The 17943-nt window shown below is 38.2% G+C and overlaps 1 protein-coding gene across 2 annotated transcripts in view; it reads left to right on the top strand.

Annotated features, from left to right (window-relative positions):
• GRM8 (glutamate metabotropic receptor 8) overlaps nucleotides 1-17943 on the top strand; it is a 728319-nt gene that overhangs the window by 123543 nt on the left and 586833 nt on the right. For both annotated transcript variants that reach the window (XM_012789100.3, XM_012789103.3), the window contains exon 3: nucleotides 11715-11931. In XM_012789100.3, the coding sequence (XP_012644554.1) occupies nucleotides 11715-11931 (217 nt within the window). The remainder of the gene's footprint in view (nucleotides 1-11714; nucleotides 11932-17943) is intronic.

Genomic DNA, 17943 nt, shown 5'->3' with positions numbered 1-17943 from the left:
CCATGAAATTGTCAACCAGAAAACTTATTTGCACAAAAAATGTCCTTATCAACATTCTTCCTTATTTGCAGGACTCAAATCATGTTTTATTGAGTGGCAAAATGCCAGTCTAAATAGAATATTTGCCAGCTTAAGGTTTATTGACTTCAATTTGTTGCTTATAATTACTAACTTTTTATTTTTTAATATTCCAGTGCTGACATGCTTGGGGGAAAAATTGAACCACAGCAGTGATTGCATGCAAGGAAATCAGCAGCAGAAGAAAATTAAATGCTAGGTGATAGTTTGAAGTCAGCAGTGATGGGCATGAGTGGGTGGGAGAGTTAAATTTTTAAGTGATTTAGCAAATGATGCTAAGAAAGTGCCATAGCATCATTTTGGCTCTTCTATTATAACAAATTATAATTTATTATTTTTTGATACTCGTGTAAGAAAACCACTTTACAGAAAAATTTCACTGATCTAAACAACCCAATCCCCAATTTTTCTTACTTTTTATTTTAAAAAATACTCAGATATAGAGTTAATTTTGAAATCCCAAACTGTTTGAAGACTTTGCTGAGAAGGTATCAAAGAAATATCCTTTACTTCAGAATGCAGTAGATTCTTGGCAATCATAGGTAGAAATAATAAAATAAGGGAATGGCGTTCTCCTTCTCTCCCTGGGCCAATGGGTCACCGAGTAGAGTTTTCAGAGGTGGACAGATCCATTTATTTCTCTGTTGTTCTCCTGGGAGGTACAGAAACTATCTATTATTATATTATCTTATGAGCATAAAACCAAAACAAAACAAAATAAAACAACACAGCTAGATTATCTTCCAGGGTTAGCTCTAACTTGCTTCTCATGTAGTTTGAAATCCTATCCCAAAGGCTTCACTGCCTCAGTAAAATGAAGAGAGAGAGAGTTTCCTCCTACTTCTCAATCACTTCTTTACTTTCCAAAGGAAACAGATATTGGAGCTTATAGGTACTGTGAGTACACATTTATTTTCTTCCTGGGCTTTTGACTTAAAGTTGAGTCTCTTCTATGGGCTTAGTGCCTGCTGCAGTCATTCATCCAGTCACCCTCCATCTACCCATTCATTTCATCATTCTTCCCTCACATGCCTCAGGACTGAGAGACAGGTGAGAATGTAACATAATGAGCATTCCTGCTGATAATTACACAACTATTTTCTTAATACTAAATAGTTCTGGTATAAGAATACCAATTATGTATACAGTACTTCAAAATAGTATTTGTGAAAAGCACGGGAAATGGCAGTCTTTAGTTAATAGTATTCAGCCTATGGCAAGTTGTTTTTTTTTTTTTTTTTTTTTTTTTTAAGTACCTGCAACTGAATGCTCCTCCTCTTCACTTCTACAAATTAGGTGGTTTACACATCTGAAGGAGGTCTCCAGTGAGAGGAAATCTGCAGCTGGTGCTCACTACTCCGTCCTCTTTCTTCCTCGTTTTTCATGTGCTGTCTTAACGTCACTACTAGGAGGCCGCCCTGTCCCACCTAGACCAGATGATTGGCCCTGTAACTCTCAGTGGCCTGTATACTTTCACAGCACTCATTACAATTGCTGCCACATGTTTATTTGGTTGATTGTTTATTGAATATCTGCTTTTTCCAGGTGACCATCTGCTCCATGGGGGCGGAAGGACCATGTGTCCTTTACTACCCTATCTGCAGGGCCTGTCAAGGTGTCTGGTATAGAGTGGAAGCTAATTTGTTGTATGGATTAATCAAAAAGTAACCATTCAAAAGACATTAGATTTAATTTAACCACTAATCAGAAAAAAGTGCATGTATTGAATTAGCCTTTTAAATTTGTGTATGATATCACATATACACTGGTTATAATTTTCTAGAAATCAGAGTACTGAAATGCATGGGAATTAGAAAAAAATACAATGTTAAGGTTTTTTTAAAAGAAAGAGTTGAAGATCAGGAGAAATTGTACACCAGATATTATAAAACGATCTGGAATGTTGAAGTCCCTTTCTTAAAAAGTGAAGGTTTTAAATCCAACTTGCTATTAAAACTTTTGCATAAATATACGTAGGGTGGTTAGGCTTAAAAATCCCAATACTCCTAGTGACTTGATAGATTATAGCAATTCTTTCCCTTAGGAGCACTTGTGCTTTCTCATTGTAAAATGTAATTAGCAGATATAAAAAAAGGTTTATTAATCTTATAGGGTATAATTATGGTTGTTTATATGTAAATTCTTTCATGTTCATGGATTGCTTGTCTTTCATTTTAAATAAACAGGTTAGAAGTCAAATAGCATTACCAATTTTGTTAAAATCATTGTACTTCTTTTTAAAACAGGGTGTTAGTTATTTTATTTTCCAAAAGAAATTCAAACTTAATTGGCCTAGTTTTAGGGTTGGAATTTTCAATAGCCAAAGCAAAATGTCTTAGTGTAGATTTTCTGTCAAAAGTATTTGATAGCATCAAGTTATGGAAAAGTGATAGAACATAGAAAACTGAAAATCTGCACAGCCATCCATAAATGTGTTTCAAGTGTCCAATGATCAATGATTAATGATTCCTGGACCAGGTAGCTTCTGTTTGCCTCTCCATATCCACCTTCTCTCTCTTGCCTTCTGTTCACTGCCCTGCGGGGCTCCTCTCTGCAAACAACATCAAGTTCTCTTGTCCTCTGGCTTCCAGTGGGTTTGGTCAGGGGGAAACCCAGCAGGAGGTGTGGGATAGGGAGAAGGTCAGGATATAATTTCCTTGTGTGGTTTCCAGGTGCTGGCTGTGTCCCTTCAGGGAGATCACTGCTTCTCCCAAGGTGGCTTCTGTTCATGACTCTGTAACTGCTCCCTCCTGGCCCTTAGGGCTCACAGGTGGCATCTGTCACCCTTTGGCTCCTTCTAGATTGTAGCTTTCCACTGCCATTCCCCCTACACTGCCCTGGCCTTGAAAACAGTCCCTTTATTTAACCTTCTTGAGTTACTCTAATTTGAGTGTGCCATTTGTTTTCTTTGCTTCCCTGACTCACACAATGAATGTCCTTGAAAAGGGGGCGAGAAAATGAACTCTTTTGCGATTTAATAGATATCCGCATGGATTATCTGAAACCAACACATGACTTTGCAAGTGTAATACATTTTTATATTTTCAAGCATACACAGATATAAAAACATGCTTTTTACGTTTTGAAGAAAGCATACCTCCTATGATTTGATCTTCTTCTTATTTGCTGCTGAAATTTTGGGTTTACCATCAGAAACAAACCACCTTTGCATTATTCACCTAGCAGTGAGAATGGACTGGCCTTTTCTCTCCCATCTCTGGTTGACTTCATTAGTGTGCCATGCATTTGTGACGAGGAAGAGTGTGGTGAGGGTACAGCCTACATCCTGGCCCATGATGGAATTCAACTCGTGACCTTAAACCTACTGACATTGTGTTATACTCAGCTGTGTTAACGAACTACAGGCCCTTTTGTCATGGGCAAGTATGTAAAGCTTTGCTTAGTGTGAGTGAGCTCATGCTGGGGAGAAGGATAAAAATTTAGCACAATGAACAATGAAATCTCTTTTGCTTTCCTTGACCTCTGTAATTTCTCATTTCAACGGGCTCCCTCTCTTTTTCTTTGCTAAGCTCCATTGTGCATCAAAACTGAAATCCCCCTGTGTCTGTCACCTGTAGGAACTCAACTGAGAAGGAAGGCAGAGACTGAATATTACATTTGGCACCAACGTGTACAAACAGGAATCTTAATAACTGTCCACCATGTGGGCAGGATTGTTTTGAGCCAGTCTTGGTTTGGGAGGGGAATAGTACTCCTTCATATTTTGGGATGCAAACTCAGAGTGGTCATCCATCTTCTTTACTGTTTTACTGTTTAGCTCTACTTTTCCTTTTTTCTTTCCTTCTCCTTAGTCTGTTTTCATGAAGATGGGAGGAGCATGAAAGCACAGGGGAGTGTCAGGAGAGTTGGGCCAGTCAGTGGTGGACATTGACTTCTAGCCCTGACTCCTTATTTTTATTTAATTTCTGATTATATACTCATGTTTTGCCTCAAGCCACTAGTAATTTCAGTACTAGAGATTAGTCAGGTCTGAAAAGACAAAGCTAATTTTAATGGCTATAATCATTATGCTTTTCTGGACCAGAGTTTTGTAACAGAAACAAATCTACCCCAAGGGCAGGTGGTGGGAAACTGTTATCCTGATGGCACTATTGCTAAGGCCACTATCCCTGGAAAAGAGCTCAGGCAGGCACTACCTCCTGAGGGCAGAGCATAGCTTTCAGCTGATCTTTTACTAGAGAAAACCAATGATAGTATTGAGCAGCACAAAGAACCCACCCTGCCAACCTGCTCAACCATTAAGTTTGTTGATCAATGGACAAGGTTGTTTGCAGAGATAAAAAGAAAAAAAAACCTTTTTTTTTTTTTTTTTTGGGGAACAAAACCTTTCTTGATGGTGAAGGTGTATGTGTCTCAAGTGTTAAATTGTCCTCTGTCTACAAACCTGTAGTCAGATGTTTGTGAGTTTACTGCAGGAAGACTTAAGTTTCCTACAATTCTGAGGGGCTTCCTCTGACCTGTGCCTAAGCTACAGCTTATGCTAACCTTGTCAGGGTGTCTTGGTTTCCTTGGGATCTTTGACAAACCAGAAACTATGGAGGACAGATACAGAACTCAGGCCATTCTGAGCAGACAAAGCAAGTTTCAAGAGTCAATATTTTGATATGAAAACAGGGAGAAACTTTAAAAAGGCAGCTGAAGTTGTAACTTTATTGGACCAGGAAAGAGTAATTTATGGTGTCTAAAATTCTCTGAGCTTCTTTGAGTTGTAGTAACCCCCATTTCACCCCTCAGTCATGTAGTCTGACTCAGGGAAGGCAATGTGGAGAGGCACAGTCAGTTTGAGGGACCTGTAAGCACTTTTAGACCTGTCTGAAATATCCATCTTACAGATAAAGATGAGCAAGAAAGAGTAAGTGATTAAATACTTTGTGACATTGGCCTTTGATTATAAATGTAATATTTTTTCTTCTTTAATGACAAATTGAAGTCCATGGGATGTTAAAGTGTTTGCTGAGATAGTTATGAAGTTTTCATGGCCGTTTTTAGCATTTCAAAAAGCTTAATGGCAATTTGTGCTTCTCTATGATGAGTCTGCAGTCTTACAACTGAAATGGAACTGAAATTCTATCACCTCAGCTTGGTACAGATAGATATCTCATGCTGATCAGAAGCTTTTGCAGCTGAATAGATATTTGATTAATGAAGAATGTGGGAAATAGGTGACTTTTTGCTCAAATAGTTTTATAGAAAAATCTTTCAAAGTTAGAATACATGGAAGAAAATAATAAAAGGGTCCTTGATTAATCAATAGATAATTCATTTTTCTTTCAATGAATATTTATTGAACCCTTACTATGTGGTAGGAGGTCATGTTTTATCTGTAAATAATACAGAGAAGCCACCTATAGAATCTACACGATAGTAGGGTAAATAGAATACACACATTAACACAAGTAGTTATAAGAATAAGGAAGGAAATATTAGGGTAATGTGGTGGGAAGACTACGCTAGATGAGGTGGTCAGGGATGTTCTGTTTGAGGAGGAGTCATTTGAGCTGAGGCTGAAGGATAAGAAAAGCCAGGAAGGACTTTGGAAAATGTTTGGAGTGATATTGTCAGGGTGGCAGTCTGCCCTCAGTTCTTGATGTGCTCTTGGCTGAAGAATGACCAGACACACCAAAGTGTCAACTCCACACTATTATCCTGGTCTTCTGGTTCCTTTCTTGGAAAAATCACCAGCAGGACCAATGTGACAGAGTAACCTCAGGCAGAAAGCAGTTTCACATGAGAAGCTTTTTATTGTAAAACAAAAGAGGTCTGTCTCTGCAAGCAGAAACTGACTGACCCACCCACCTACTCACTCTCTTTTTGACTTGCTGACTTTTTAGATTGTTTCCTTTACTAGTCCTGTCTGGAGGAGGGCTCTCAGGAGGTGTGAGATGTTATTAAATGATCAACGGGTGTCCTCAAAATTCCATCTATTTATATATGAGCTCCCTCTAAGAAAGCCCACCTTTGTGGGGGGAAAGATTAACCACAAGCAGATTCAAGCTAATGGCATAATAATTACCCTTAGGTTACTCTAGGTCACTTTCCAAATCCTATTATTCCTGGGCTGGGGAATTCCCAGATTGATAAAGCATTCCTTACTTTCCCAGGTGTAGCTTATGGTCAGGATAGGATTAAAGGTGGGGCAACACCAAAATAGAGTGCCTGCTCTTACCCTTTTCCCAGGTGGAGCAATTGCTTGAACAACACCAAAGCAGGGAACCCTTGTCTCAAGAAGAGCTGAGAGACCCTAACTGTCTACTTAACCATATGCATGAGTCTTACAGGAGGAAAAAGGGCATGGCCTGGTCAGGGAACAAAAGGAATCCTGTGTGGTTGGATCAGGTGAGTGAGGGGCAAAGGTGCTCAGATGCCAGATCAAAGGATCCCATGACAAGAGGTTTGGGCTTTATTCTAAGAGCAATGGGGAAATGGTCGAAAGGCTCTGAGGAAGAATTTTTTTTTGTAATATGTAATTTTTCTTTTTCTAAATATCAGTTTAGTTGCTGGTGTAGCATGAATTTGAGAAGGGCAAGCATGGAAACAGGAAAAACAGTCAGATGGTTTTAGGGATCCAGATCCAGATATCACAATGCCTTGGCAAGGGTGTGGCTTTTTGTTCTATGATTGTCAGGACATGTCTCGAGATGGCTAATGGAGCTCTAGAGGTTGTGTCCAAATTCTGGTCAGCAGGAAAGAGGCACGAGCATGAGAAAGGCATGCCCTTTCCCCTTTAAGGACACTTTTCAGATGTTTTATACACCACTACAAGGTAGGTTGGGAAACATAGTCGTGTTCTGAGTGGCCAAGTGCCTAGGTAAAAAATCAGAGGTTTATCTAGAAGAAGGGAAGAATGGATACAAAAAGACAATAATGCCTGTTAACTTCTATTGTGTGTGTGTGTGTATATATATATATATATATATATATATATACATATATATATATAAATGAATTTCTTTTGAAAGATAATTCAGTCTCCTTTAGCTCTAAGTCAAATTTTTAGAATCTCTTTGAGTTTGTAAGTCCAAGATTCACAGAATAGCTAGTTAAATGTAGATTAAGTAATTAGCTTTATTAATAGCTGGGCAAACACTGAATAACTCCCCAGACACATGGCTGTCCCTTAAGAACTAGATTGGAGAGAATTCAGCTTTGATCTGAGGCCAAAATAGTGCCTCCTACTCCCACACCACATCTCAACCTTGGGACCTACTTCTGCCTGAATAGAGGACTTGAAGTCTGCTTATTAACTGGTGGCATGGGCTTTAGGCCTCTCTGACACACCTGATTGCCAGTGGAATAGGGAGATAAGGAGGATGGGCTTCTTTCCCAAGGAGGAAGGCCCTCTCTGGTCTCTACCTTATAGAGAAAAGAAGCCAGGGATGTGTGTGGGCAGGTCAGAGAACAAAGGCATAATCTGCTATCCACTCTTGCCCTATAAATGTAGAACTCTAGCTCTGGTTCAGTTTCCCCTATGTGTTTGGGATAATCAGTAAGGGGTGGAGAGCTACATAGGAAATACTCATTTTAGAGCTCCCCAAGATGAGTGGGATTTGGAATAGGAATCTGGTTTTTTGTGGGCTGAAGTAAGAATGTAACAGGAGAAGGAGAAGGACTTTTTCCTCACCAAAATAATTATCAGAAAAGTGCAAGCTAAAGCAATTTTTTTAGGGAGGGTATGGTGATGAGGTCCCGAGTTGTGTAATTAATTTCCTCAAATATGCTCTATTCAAGTAATAGAAAAATGGCCTTATTTTAAGCACACATGATATTCTTATGAAACCTCAGCACAAAGAAAATAAAAAATGAAGAAAAGCAAAATGACAGGTGTTTTCAAGTATGCAATTGGAAGCCTTAAGGAACTGGACAAGAAAGGAAAGGAAAAAGTCAAATGAGGATAGTGGTAGAAAAAGCTAGAAGGGAGAGTGGATGAAGAAGGGCTAAGAAGGGCTAAGGGCTAAGACCTGGCAGAGCTGAGGTGCGGAGCACAGCAGCATTGAATTCTCTGTACCTGTCATAGGGGTGTATTAGTCAGTTTTCTGGCACACTCCAGGGTAATGGAGAGAGGTTAACAAAAGGACTATTTACAAGGTGTGGGCACAGTTTAAGAAACCAAGGGGTGATGAAGTACCCAGGAACCAGCAACAGTGGGGACACTTGCAGGGCAGGGGGGAAGAGTGATCACCAGACTCTGGCAAGAGCTTCAGTTGTGGGAGAGGGCTTAGGTCAAGAAGCACTGAGTCAGTGGGGCAAGAATCTGGGGAATAAATATTCTGCATCTTTCTCCTCCTGCCCTCCCATGTCCTCCTTGTGCCTCCCATTGGTCAAACTCAACTGGAAGCCAGAGGCAAGAAAGCTCTGGTGATATGGCCATAGAGAACAGCCCCCAGGATGTAGGGCAGGGTGGAGAAGGACCAGGAGGGGCAAATAGAGAAAAGCCTGCATGATATGTTGGCAGAAAGCAGGGGAGGAGGTGATGGGTGGAGGCTGTATTAAATTTCTTGCTATAGTTCAATTCATTAGTTGCTTCCAAACATTCATTGAGTACTTTCTTTGTCAGTTGTTGGGAATACAGAATAAATAAACAGGAATCTTTATGGTCTTGAGAGAATCATAAGCTGGTAGACCATCGTGATGCTAATGTCCGGTGATGGGGACTGTGGGAGGGAGAAACAACAAAAGACGACTCTGCCTGAGAGTTAGTGAGAGCTTCCCAGGGAGGAGATGACTTTTGAGCTGGATATTGAGTTTGTGCAGAAGATCACCAGGTGGAGGAGGGCAGAAATAGTCTCCTTATGCAGGGAAAAGCATGGATGAGGATGCAGGTACTGTCAGAATCTGGAGAAAAGATCAAGGCTGAGAAGCAGGATGGGGCCAAGTCTAATGATCTTTGTGAGGCAGGCTGAATAGTTTGGATTTTATCCTTTAAATTGGCAAGTGAGAGTTAATAGAGACCTATAAAAGATATTGCTTTTTTAAAAGGATGGGTGAACTGATGAAGGATTGGTTACCTAACTCCCTTTTGATACATTTTCCTTTCTTTTCCTCTCATTTTCCTCTTCACTTCTCTCTTTCACCCATCATCTTTTTTTTTTTTTTTTCTCATTGGTGCTGTTTCTGGCAGATGAAACTTCTGGGGTTAAGAAGGTGGTTTGGGTGGATTTGATGTAGAGAATAGAAAGAGAAACATTCTAAGTCTTTAAAAAAATTCTACTTCAGTTGCTGGTAGGTGTTTAATTTTAGGATGGTGGAAATATTGGGAATACTGGCACAGAAATTAAAATGCTTAATGAGCCAATACCTAGTGGTCCACCACAATAAAATAAAAATGAGATGTGGCTTCATGAGAACTTGAAAATTTGTCTTGAAATATTATTAATATACCCTGATATGTATTATTGTAGACTGCAGAAATGAACAAATAGAAAAATAAGCATGGCTCTCACATTACTTTTCCACACATTGATCGGCAAAAAGAAAACTCTTCAAGACTTTGGGGAGAAAGTCCATTACTGAGTTAATCAAACAGCCATCTTCTATCTGCACTTTTTATTTTATATACCCTTTACACCTGTTTAATTAATCCTAAACATGAGACTGACTGCTAATTAAACAGCCTGGGAAGTGACTGACTGAACGTAGTAATTTGAGATAATTAGTTTTGGTTTCAAACACTCAATTTTCACACTTTGTGCTCATTTTTAGAAAGGGGTGGCTCATTATTATAGGCAGGGTGGGAGTTGTATAAGGCATTTTACTGCTGGACTCTGAGTAGCTGGGGAAGTGGGAGGGTTATGCATCTAAATAAGACAAGGAAATGGTATAGTGCTATAGAATTTGCTATAGAATGCTTCCCTATTCCCCCTACCACACACAGAATTCCTTCCAAAGTAAAGGTCAGTCTGCTGAATCTCTTTCATTAGAACATAGAAATGCACAAGTTTTTGCTCTTTGGAAAATTTTTACCTAGTTAGAGGTAGAGCTCACTGAGTCATCCATGGTCTCTTTCCCAGGTCCTCTGGAAGCAAACAAGAAAAGGTGAAAATGGCTAAAGTGTGTGGTTTGATATTTGGAGGGGGATGCCCTTGCTGAATAGTCATGTACTATGAAGGCACAAAGTCTAATTAAGGGAACAATCTGTTAAGGCCAGTTTATCTGGGAGAGAAAGCAAAGGGCAGGCCAAATAGTTTCATGGTCCCACAATGTTAATAAGTAAGTTAACATGGTCTCTACTAGGAGAACTGAACCAGAAAAAAAACTGAGGTTAAATAAGCTAGAGTGAGTAATCATTGTTATAGCCCAAATAGGTAAATACTGGTTACCCAGAAGCTGAATGGATCTTGCAGCACCCTGGAGAGCTCCAGGCACATTGTTCTGCTGCTTCTCCCTAGGTGACTTCTTTTTTTTTTTCTTTTTCTTTTTCTTTCTCTCTCTCTCCCCTTTTTTCTCTAATGCCATTTGAGGAGGAGACCTGGGTGACTTTAATATTTTGGGAAGCTCATTGTCACTTCACTGTCTACCAATAGGGAGTAGGACTTGTTAGAATCAGAAAGGTTATCCAGATGGTGAAGGCTTTTCAAAGATGTCAAGAGTGAAGTTAAAACATCCATGTAGACTGGGTGTTGACTGGCTAGACAGTGGTGGGTGACAGTTGGATCCCAAGGTGTGTAGCCCTGTGTGGGTCCTGGGAATTGCAACCTTTTCAACATCCTTTTTGAGCACTGGCATTAGATGCAGGATCTGATGTGAAGCAAAGTTAATTGTTTTATATACAGCTTAAACCTGCATCTTCAACCAGGCCACCTGAATTAGGGCATTGTGGAGTCATTTTGATCCCTGAACTTTTGCTTACACACAGCATGGCAGCAGAAGAGTGATGGATGCACAACTACATAGCTTACCCACTCACATTATTGAGAAATGACATAGGATTCCTAGTTTTGAAAATATTTTAGCAATTCATTCTGTTTATGTCAGAAATGGTCTCTTTTTTCTAAAGAATTTATTACCTGGATTCCTTTTTATGTCATTTTTTTATGGAGTTGGAAAGATATTTTTATTAGATGATATGTGGTTGGCTATTCGCAAATCTTTTTGTGATACTCAATGATTCTGTCAATCAGCAGTGGATAGACTTGCAAAATTATATATTTAAAATAATTTACCAAAAATGCAATCTTAAGACTGAAGTGGTTATCAGGTATCAAAAAATCTCATATTAAATTCCCTGTTAGTCATAGTTATGTCCTAAAGCGAGATGCAATTTCAGAGGTGACCTTTCTGATGTGTATACCTTCATTTCTCTCTTATTTCTGCAGCAGAACTTATCACGTACAGAATAATAATAAAAAAGGAACAAAAAGCACAAATGTTTTGCTTTGACTTCAGAAACAATGAAACCTAAAGCAAAACTAAATTCTTTCTTGCTGTTTAGAAATATTGTGCATTGAAAGAAAGTGAGCCCACAAACATTATAAAATACTTTTGAACTAAATTGGTGGTCATAAAACTGTATTTTGGCTTTAGGCTGATATGTCTTGGTTTCTGGTATAGCTCTTATGACAATCTATCATTCTATAAGATTCCTCATGGCTTAAAATGACCTGTCATTTGTTTTGCAGATACCTCAAATCAGCTATGCATCCACAGCCCCAGAGCTAAGTGATAACACCAGGTATGACTTTTTCTCTCGGGTGGTCCCTCCTGACTCCTACCAAGCTCAAGCCATGGTGGACATTGTGACGGCACTAGGATGGAATTATGTGTCGACACTGGCTTCTGAGGGGAACTATGGAGAGAGTGGTGTGGAGGCCTTCACCCAGATCTCAAGGGAAATTGGTAAGCATCTATTTATCAGACAATTGTATTTGGAGGTGACAGGCTGCTAAGGCTGGGCATCTTTGGGCCCTCTCTGATCTGTATGGAATAATTGGAACTCCTACAGATGCATGACCTAGGCTGTCTACTCTAGAGGGAAGCAAATTTGTTATAAATGATTTTGTTGTTCATAGGTCTACCAAGGTGACACTTTGGTGCTAATTTAGGAAGTAGAGCTCCTGACTCAGGCCAACATTTTTTAAAGTTGTCTGTTTTGCCGAGGGAGTTTGCCGGCGCATTAGAGGCACTGTAAATTTGAATAAATGACATACTATTTGATTGTTCTAGATGGAAGTTTACATTAGCAAGTCATTAAATTAAAAAAAAAAAAAGTTAGCAGAATTTAACATCCAACACTAGAGGGATTAAGGCCAGGAATCATCTTAAAACAATGCTGAAGTACCCCCCGAGGCTGTACTTAAGCGATATTCTTATTGTCATATTTGACTTTTTGCATATTTCTTCTTACCTACAACTCTGAAGCTTGCAGTGGGATGAAGGGCGAGATATGATAACTTTGGTAGAACAAGGTGCCCATGACCTCCCTCCTGGGCTTTTTTCCAGGTATTTATCCAAATTTCTGTAGGCATTATACCTATGAGGTGGTAAACCTATGCCACTACTTTGAAAAACAGAAAAAACAAACAAACAAAAAAAACCAATTTAGAGCACAAATATTATTGCTGATTAGCCAACAAAGTATCTTTGTGGGTGAAAGGAGACATATTATTGTTACTTAAATACTATTATTCTTATTAAGAATGAATGAACTTTTCTATAAGAGTCATAACAATATTTTATGGAAAGATTAAAGTGTCTGGTAGCTGTTTTTCAGTAATTTTGAACCTGAAGGGAGAAGTTATGTTTAAAAATGTATTGTTTTTGTTGAAAACATCTACTCAGAAAAAGATCATGGGAGTGATTGGGGCTTAACCATAATTATCAAGAACAAGGATTTTAAAGTTATTGAAATAAGATTTTCACTTGAAAGACTTGCAGATGCCTGGGATCTTTCTTCTGTACATAATAGGGAATGGAAATTTATTATACATGATATTTAGTATAGTTAACATTTGTTCTATGTTTGTGCTGTTGCAGAAGATGTAGGAAAGGCCTGGTCTTGTTGGACAGATTGGGTTAATTGATTTAATTGGACAACTGTCACACCTGCTGTAAGTGTCCATGATGCCATAATATTTGCTCTTTGGAATTTTAAATTATATCAGTATTGCTATAAAATTATTCAAGACATTCAATTGAACTTTAAATTATTACAATTTATATTATCTTCTTGGATAAAAGTCTCAAATTTATCCCTAGAGGAATTGCCCACTCAAATGAAAACAATAGCTTCTGAAAACAAGGTTAATGTATAATTTAAGCAGCTGATGTCAGTTCTTACCAAAGTCATAATTCAACAAGAGAAGGAAACTAATAGAATATGTATTGAAATAAGTTTTGTGTAATGATCCTGGACATTCTTCAACTTCAGAACACATTTTGTGTGCATGAAACAGATTATTGTAAAAAATTCAATATGGGATGTAATTTGCCAATTACTGCAGAATGTGGTAAAATTCATTGTTCTAAAAGTTAAGTGAGAACACAGTTTTATTCTTTTGACTAAAATAAGAAATACTTAGTTTTTACTTTTTAGAAAGCATCACTATACTTTGGTAAAATTGTCACATAAAAGGATTCAGATGGTGCCATTCATTATTCCTGTTTCTATCTTAGTCATTAGTATGGGAGAAAATAATTTTAGTGCCTTGTATACACTTCTGATTAGAGCAACACATTTCTTCTATGTTGATCCTTTCAGTATTCTGTGACTTGATTGGCTGTCCATTCTATTTCAGTTCTCACTTATCTGGGGACTGGAGAGAGGATGGATTGTCAATTAATATGCGGAATACTGAAAAGGCCAAATTAGTACCACGCTAGAGTATGCCATGGAATATATTAAATATCAAAATCATCCCTCATTTTAATGACAAAGATTTTATCTAGAACAAAAATAGCTGAAAATTAAACCTTTTACATGACAATGATATTAATGGGAATGGCAAATGGTGGCAACTTAACCCATTCTGAAATTATCTGATGATTCTAATAAAAATTCATTAGTTCTGTAACATTTGCAGCCTCTTACTACAACACTGATGACATCTCTGTCACCATGTTAGTAGTGTGTTTTTAAAAACTGTAGTAGCTTGAGTGAGAAGAAGATGTATAAATTCATTTTTTGGAGTGTCTGCCTATTAATACAATAATATATTTCCCTAACTGTTATAAGTTTTCCTGCACTCTGTTCTGAATTTATCTTTAGCAACATTGATTTCTACAGAATTTCAGTGTAAATTGAGGCTTTCTGTGTCTTACCTGTGATTAATTCAGACAGATCATAATGGAATGATGGCAAAATGAAAATTGGTTTAGTGATAAATTGCTTGTACGGTTTGATTAGAATGTTTTTTATTTTAACAAAATCAGACATGGGAAAATGTCCTTTGTGAATCTGGGAGGATGAGGTTTATGAGTGAATGGCGGTCATGAGCAAACATTAGTGATCGCCTTCTCTAGTGGAGATCCTTTTGAAGGAGATATTTAATAAAATAAAGACAAACAGCCCCTTGATACCTAGCTCGTACAGCATCAGCCCAAGGCATCTCTTGACTATAGGATTTTTACTGGAGAAGGAAAAAAAGAAAATATTTGGGATCTCCATATAGCACAATTGGACTGGAGTATAGTTTGTGTAATGAGGTATAGGAGACAAAATTGGAAGTCTTGATATGGACACATAATTGAATATTTCAGATCATATTATTTTATCCTTAATTTTATAGACAATGAAGGAAACTGCTGAGGAGATAAGAGAGGGGTCTATCAGGATGTGTATTTAAGATTGTACTAATGAGAAGTGAAAGATATGGAGACCAGTTGAGAGGCCATTGCAATATCAATCTTGGCCTGATGTATGGCAGAGATAATAGAAATGGAAGAGGAGACAGACTTGAGAGACGTTTGTGATGTGGAGGTTATAAAATTTAGTAACTACTTGGACATAGAGCTTGAGGATAAGAAAAAAATTAAAGTTGAACTTGAAATTCCATACCAGGGCAACTAGGAGAAGACAAGTACCATAGAAAAGAAAAGAGACAGGAAAATGGAGAGATTGCTTTGGGGTGGGAAGCATGAGTTTGGTCATGAACTTTATGTACCAGTCCATATCTTTGTGGAGAAGAGTAGCAAGGAACAGTGGTCTAGAGCCAAGTAGGAACTGAGATGCAGACCTGAAGCTCATTCTCATGAAATTGATGGTTGAGGAGGGAAAGGTAGTTGATGAGGTAGAACATGTAAGTGAAGCAAAGGGAGCTGAACCAGGTGTGCTGGGAAGCTAAGAGTGTGGTAGAGCATCCTTTTGATGGATCTGTGGTCATGAGAGCCCTCTCAGTCTCCTTTAAAGAACATTTCTACTATGGGAGATGGTAGGAGTTCTTTAGGAAAAATTCTCATATACTGAGAAATTTTTTAAATAAGAAAACAGGAATTTCTGCCAGGAGGAATAGCTGAATATGTGCAACATGGTGACAGAGAATGAAGCAGTGTCCTACAGAGGGGGTGTTTTAGTTTCCTAGAGCTGCCACAGCAAAGTACCACAAACTGGATGGCTTAAAACAATAGAAAGTTATTAGCTGGGTGTAGTGGCATGGGCTTGTAGTCCCAGCTACTTGGGAGGCTGAGGTGAGAGGATCATGTGAGGCCAGAAGTTTGAGGCTGCATTGTACTGTGATAGCACCTGTGAATAGCATGGACAATTGTCTGTTAAAAAACAAAACAAAACAAAACATTATCGTCTCACAGTTCTGGAGGCTAGAAATACAAAATTAAGGTGTTGGCGGGGCCATGCTGCTTCTGAAACCTGAGGGGAGAATCCTTCCTTGCCTCTTGTAGCTTCTGGTATTTGCTGGCAGTCCTTGCTTTTCCTTGGCTTGTAGATGTATCACTATAATCTCTGCCTCCTTCATCACATGATCATCTTCTCCGTTCTTGTGTTTGTCTCTGTCTTCTTGTCTTGTAAAGATGTTGATGTACTGGATTAAAGGCCTACCCTACTCCAGTATGACTTCATCTTAACTATTAATAATTACATTTGCAATGACCCTATTTCCAAATAAGGTCACACTCTGGTGGGGAACCTGCGGTCTCAAGGCCATGTGTGGCCCTCCAGATCCCCAAGTGCAGCCCCTTGACCGAATCCAAACATTACAGAACAAGTCCTTTTAATAAAGGATTTTAATAAAGAATTTGTTTTGTAAAATTTGGATTCAGTCAAAAGGCCACACTCAAAGATCCAGAAGGCCACATGTGGCCCCAAAGCTTCAGGTTTTCCACCCCTGGGAGGACAAAGGGTTAGCAAAAAGAATGAGAGGGGTCTAACCAGACAGAATTTGGTTAATGGAGAAGCTTGTGGTATAACTAGTTCAGAAGTTCCTCTGGAGCATTATAGAATTTTATTCTACCAGTCCTGACTACTTGGGTGGATCAGGTGACTGAATGGACAATTCAGGGTTCTCTATGGGGGTAGGTGGTATCTGTCTTTCATAGGCTTCCAGGTAGTCAAGAGCTTCCCAGTAGGATAGCAATGGTTGCTGCCAATACAGGTATGTACTGGCTGTTCAACTGTGCTGCTTTGTGTAATTTTTTGATGACACCTAGAAAATTATAGACATTCAGAGAATCCTTTCTGTCCTAATTTATTTTTGTTTCCCCCTTTGGTCTCTTTTGGTTGAGGGAAGGGGATAGCCTAGTTGCTGCTAGTTAAGACTTGTCCATCACCCATTTTCACAACCTCAGGTGTTAGGAACATAGTCCTCTATTTCTGTCTTGTTTAAATTATTTAAGATAATATTTCATTGATATTGTAATAAAGGGGTTGATAATATTTGTTCATGCTTTTCAATCATAAGCTCTGGGGCTTGTAGCTTGTGACTTAGTAAATGACTTCCTTGAGTCTTTAGACAGGTTCTTTCACTTCTTTGTCTTACCTTATTATATTATTTTTAAAAGAAGACAGGATAATAAATGTTAATGCTACTGCTATCATTATAAGGAGCAAGGAAGCTAAAGCTTTATCTTTGAAGATAAAAGGAATATGCGAAAGCATTATATCTTTTCATTGTGGATTTTCACACTATGGCGACACACCTCCTTTAATCAGTCATCGTGTTTATGAATGGCTTATTGAAGATGACAGGCCTTCCAGTCCTTATCACATACATTACAGGGGGCAGAATAGACCTGATTCTGTCAAATGTTCTACTATATGTGACTTTTTTTTTCTAATCTGCAAATGCTGGAAGCTTCTGACTATTATCTGACATGTGTTCAGAATCTTAAAATCTTAGAGTTGGAAGCAAACTCAGAGTTGTTGGATTGGCAGATTCTGTTTGAAATGTTAATGCAATAAACTAATTTAATTAATTCATTTTTATATAAAGTGACAGATACTTGCCAAAAAGTTTGATAGTGATTTGTTTATTTTTTTGCTGAGGGCCAAGCAATAAAGGAAAATTTCATTCCTAGTGTACAATTGAAAAATGCCCACTGATTATATTTTTAAAGTATCTTAGTACAGTTTTAAAAGAAAGCATTTTTCCCCCTCTTGGGTTATAAACAAGAACCAAGTTTCTGTTAACTGAAATGGATTCACTTTAAGATTAAAATGAAGTATTTTCAATGACAGAAAGAAAGGAATATGTAAAGAACAGTGTTTTTTCCTCAGATGTTCATTGCTTTGGAAAAATGACTTCCAGCAGGCAAAAATCAATTTGACAAAAGTATTAATGTTGTAAAATACTATGAATGAAAGGAAACATTTTAATTCAATTGAAAATTTTACTTTATATTCCTGCAGCTGAGTTCCATTGATAACACCACATTTCGAGTTACAAATCATATTTAATTAAT

The sequence above is a fragment of the Microcebus murinus genome, chromosome 9 (genome assembly GCF_040939455.1).
Source record: "Microcebus murinus isolate Inina chromosome 9, M.murinus_Inina_mat1.0, whole genome shotgun sequence".
Lineage (NCBI taxonomy): Eukaryota > Metazoa > Chordata > Mammalia > Primates > Cheirogaleidae > Microcebus > Microcebus murinus.
The sequence above is the reverse complement of the archived record's forward strand: the minus strand, read 5'-3'. Positions and strand labels throughout refer to the sequence as shown.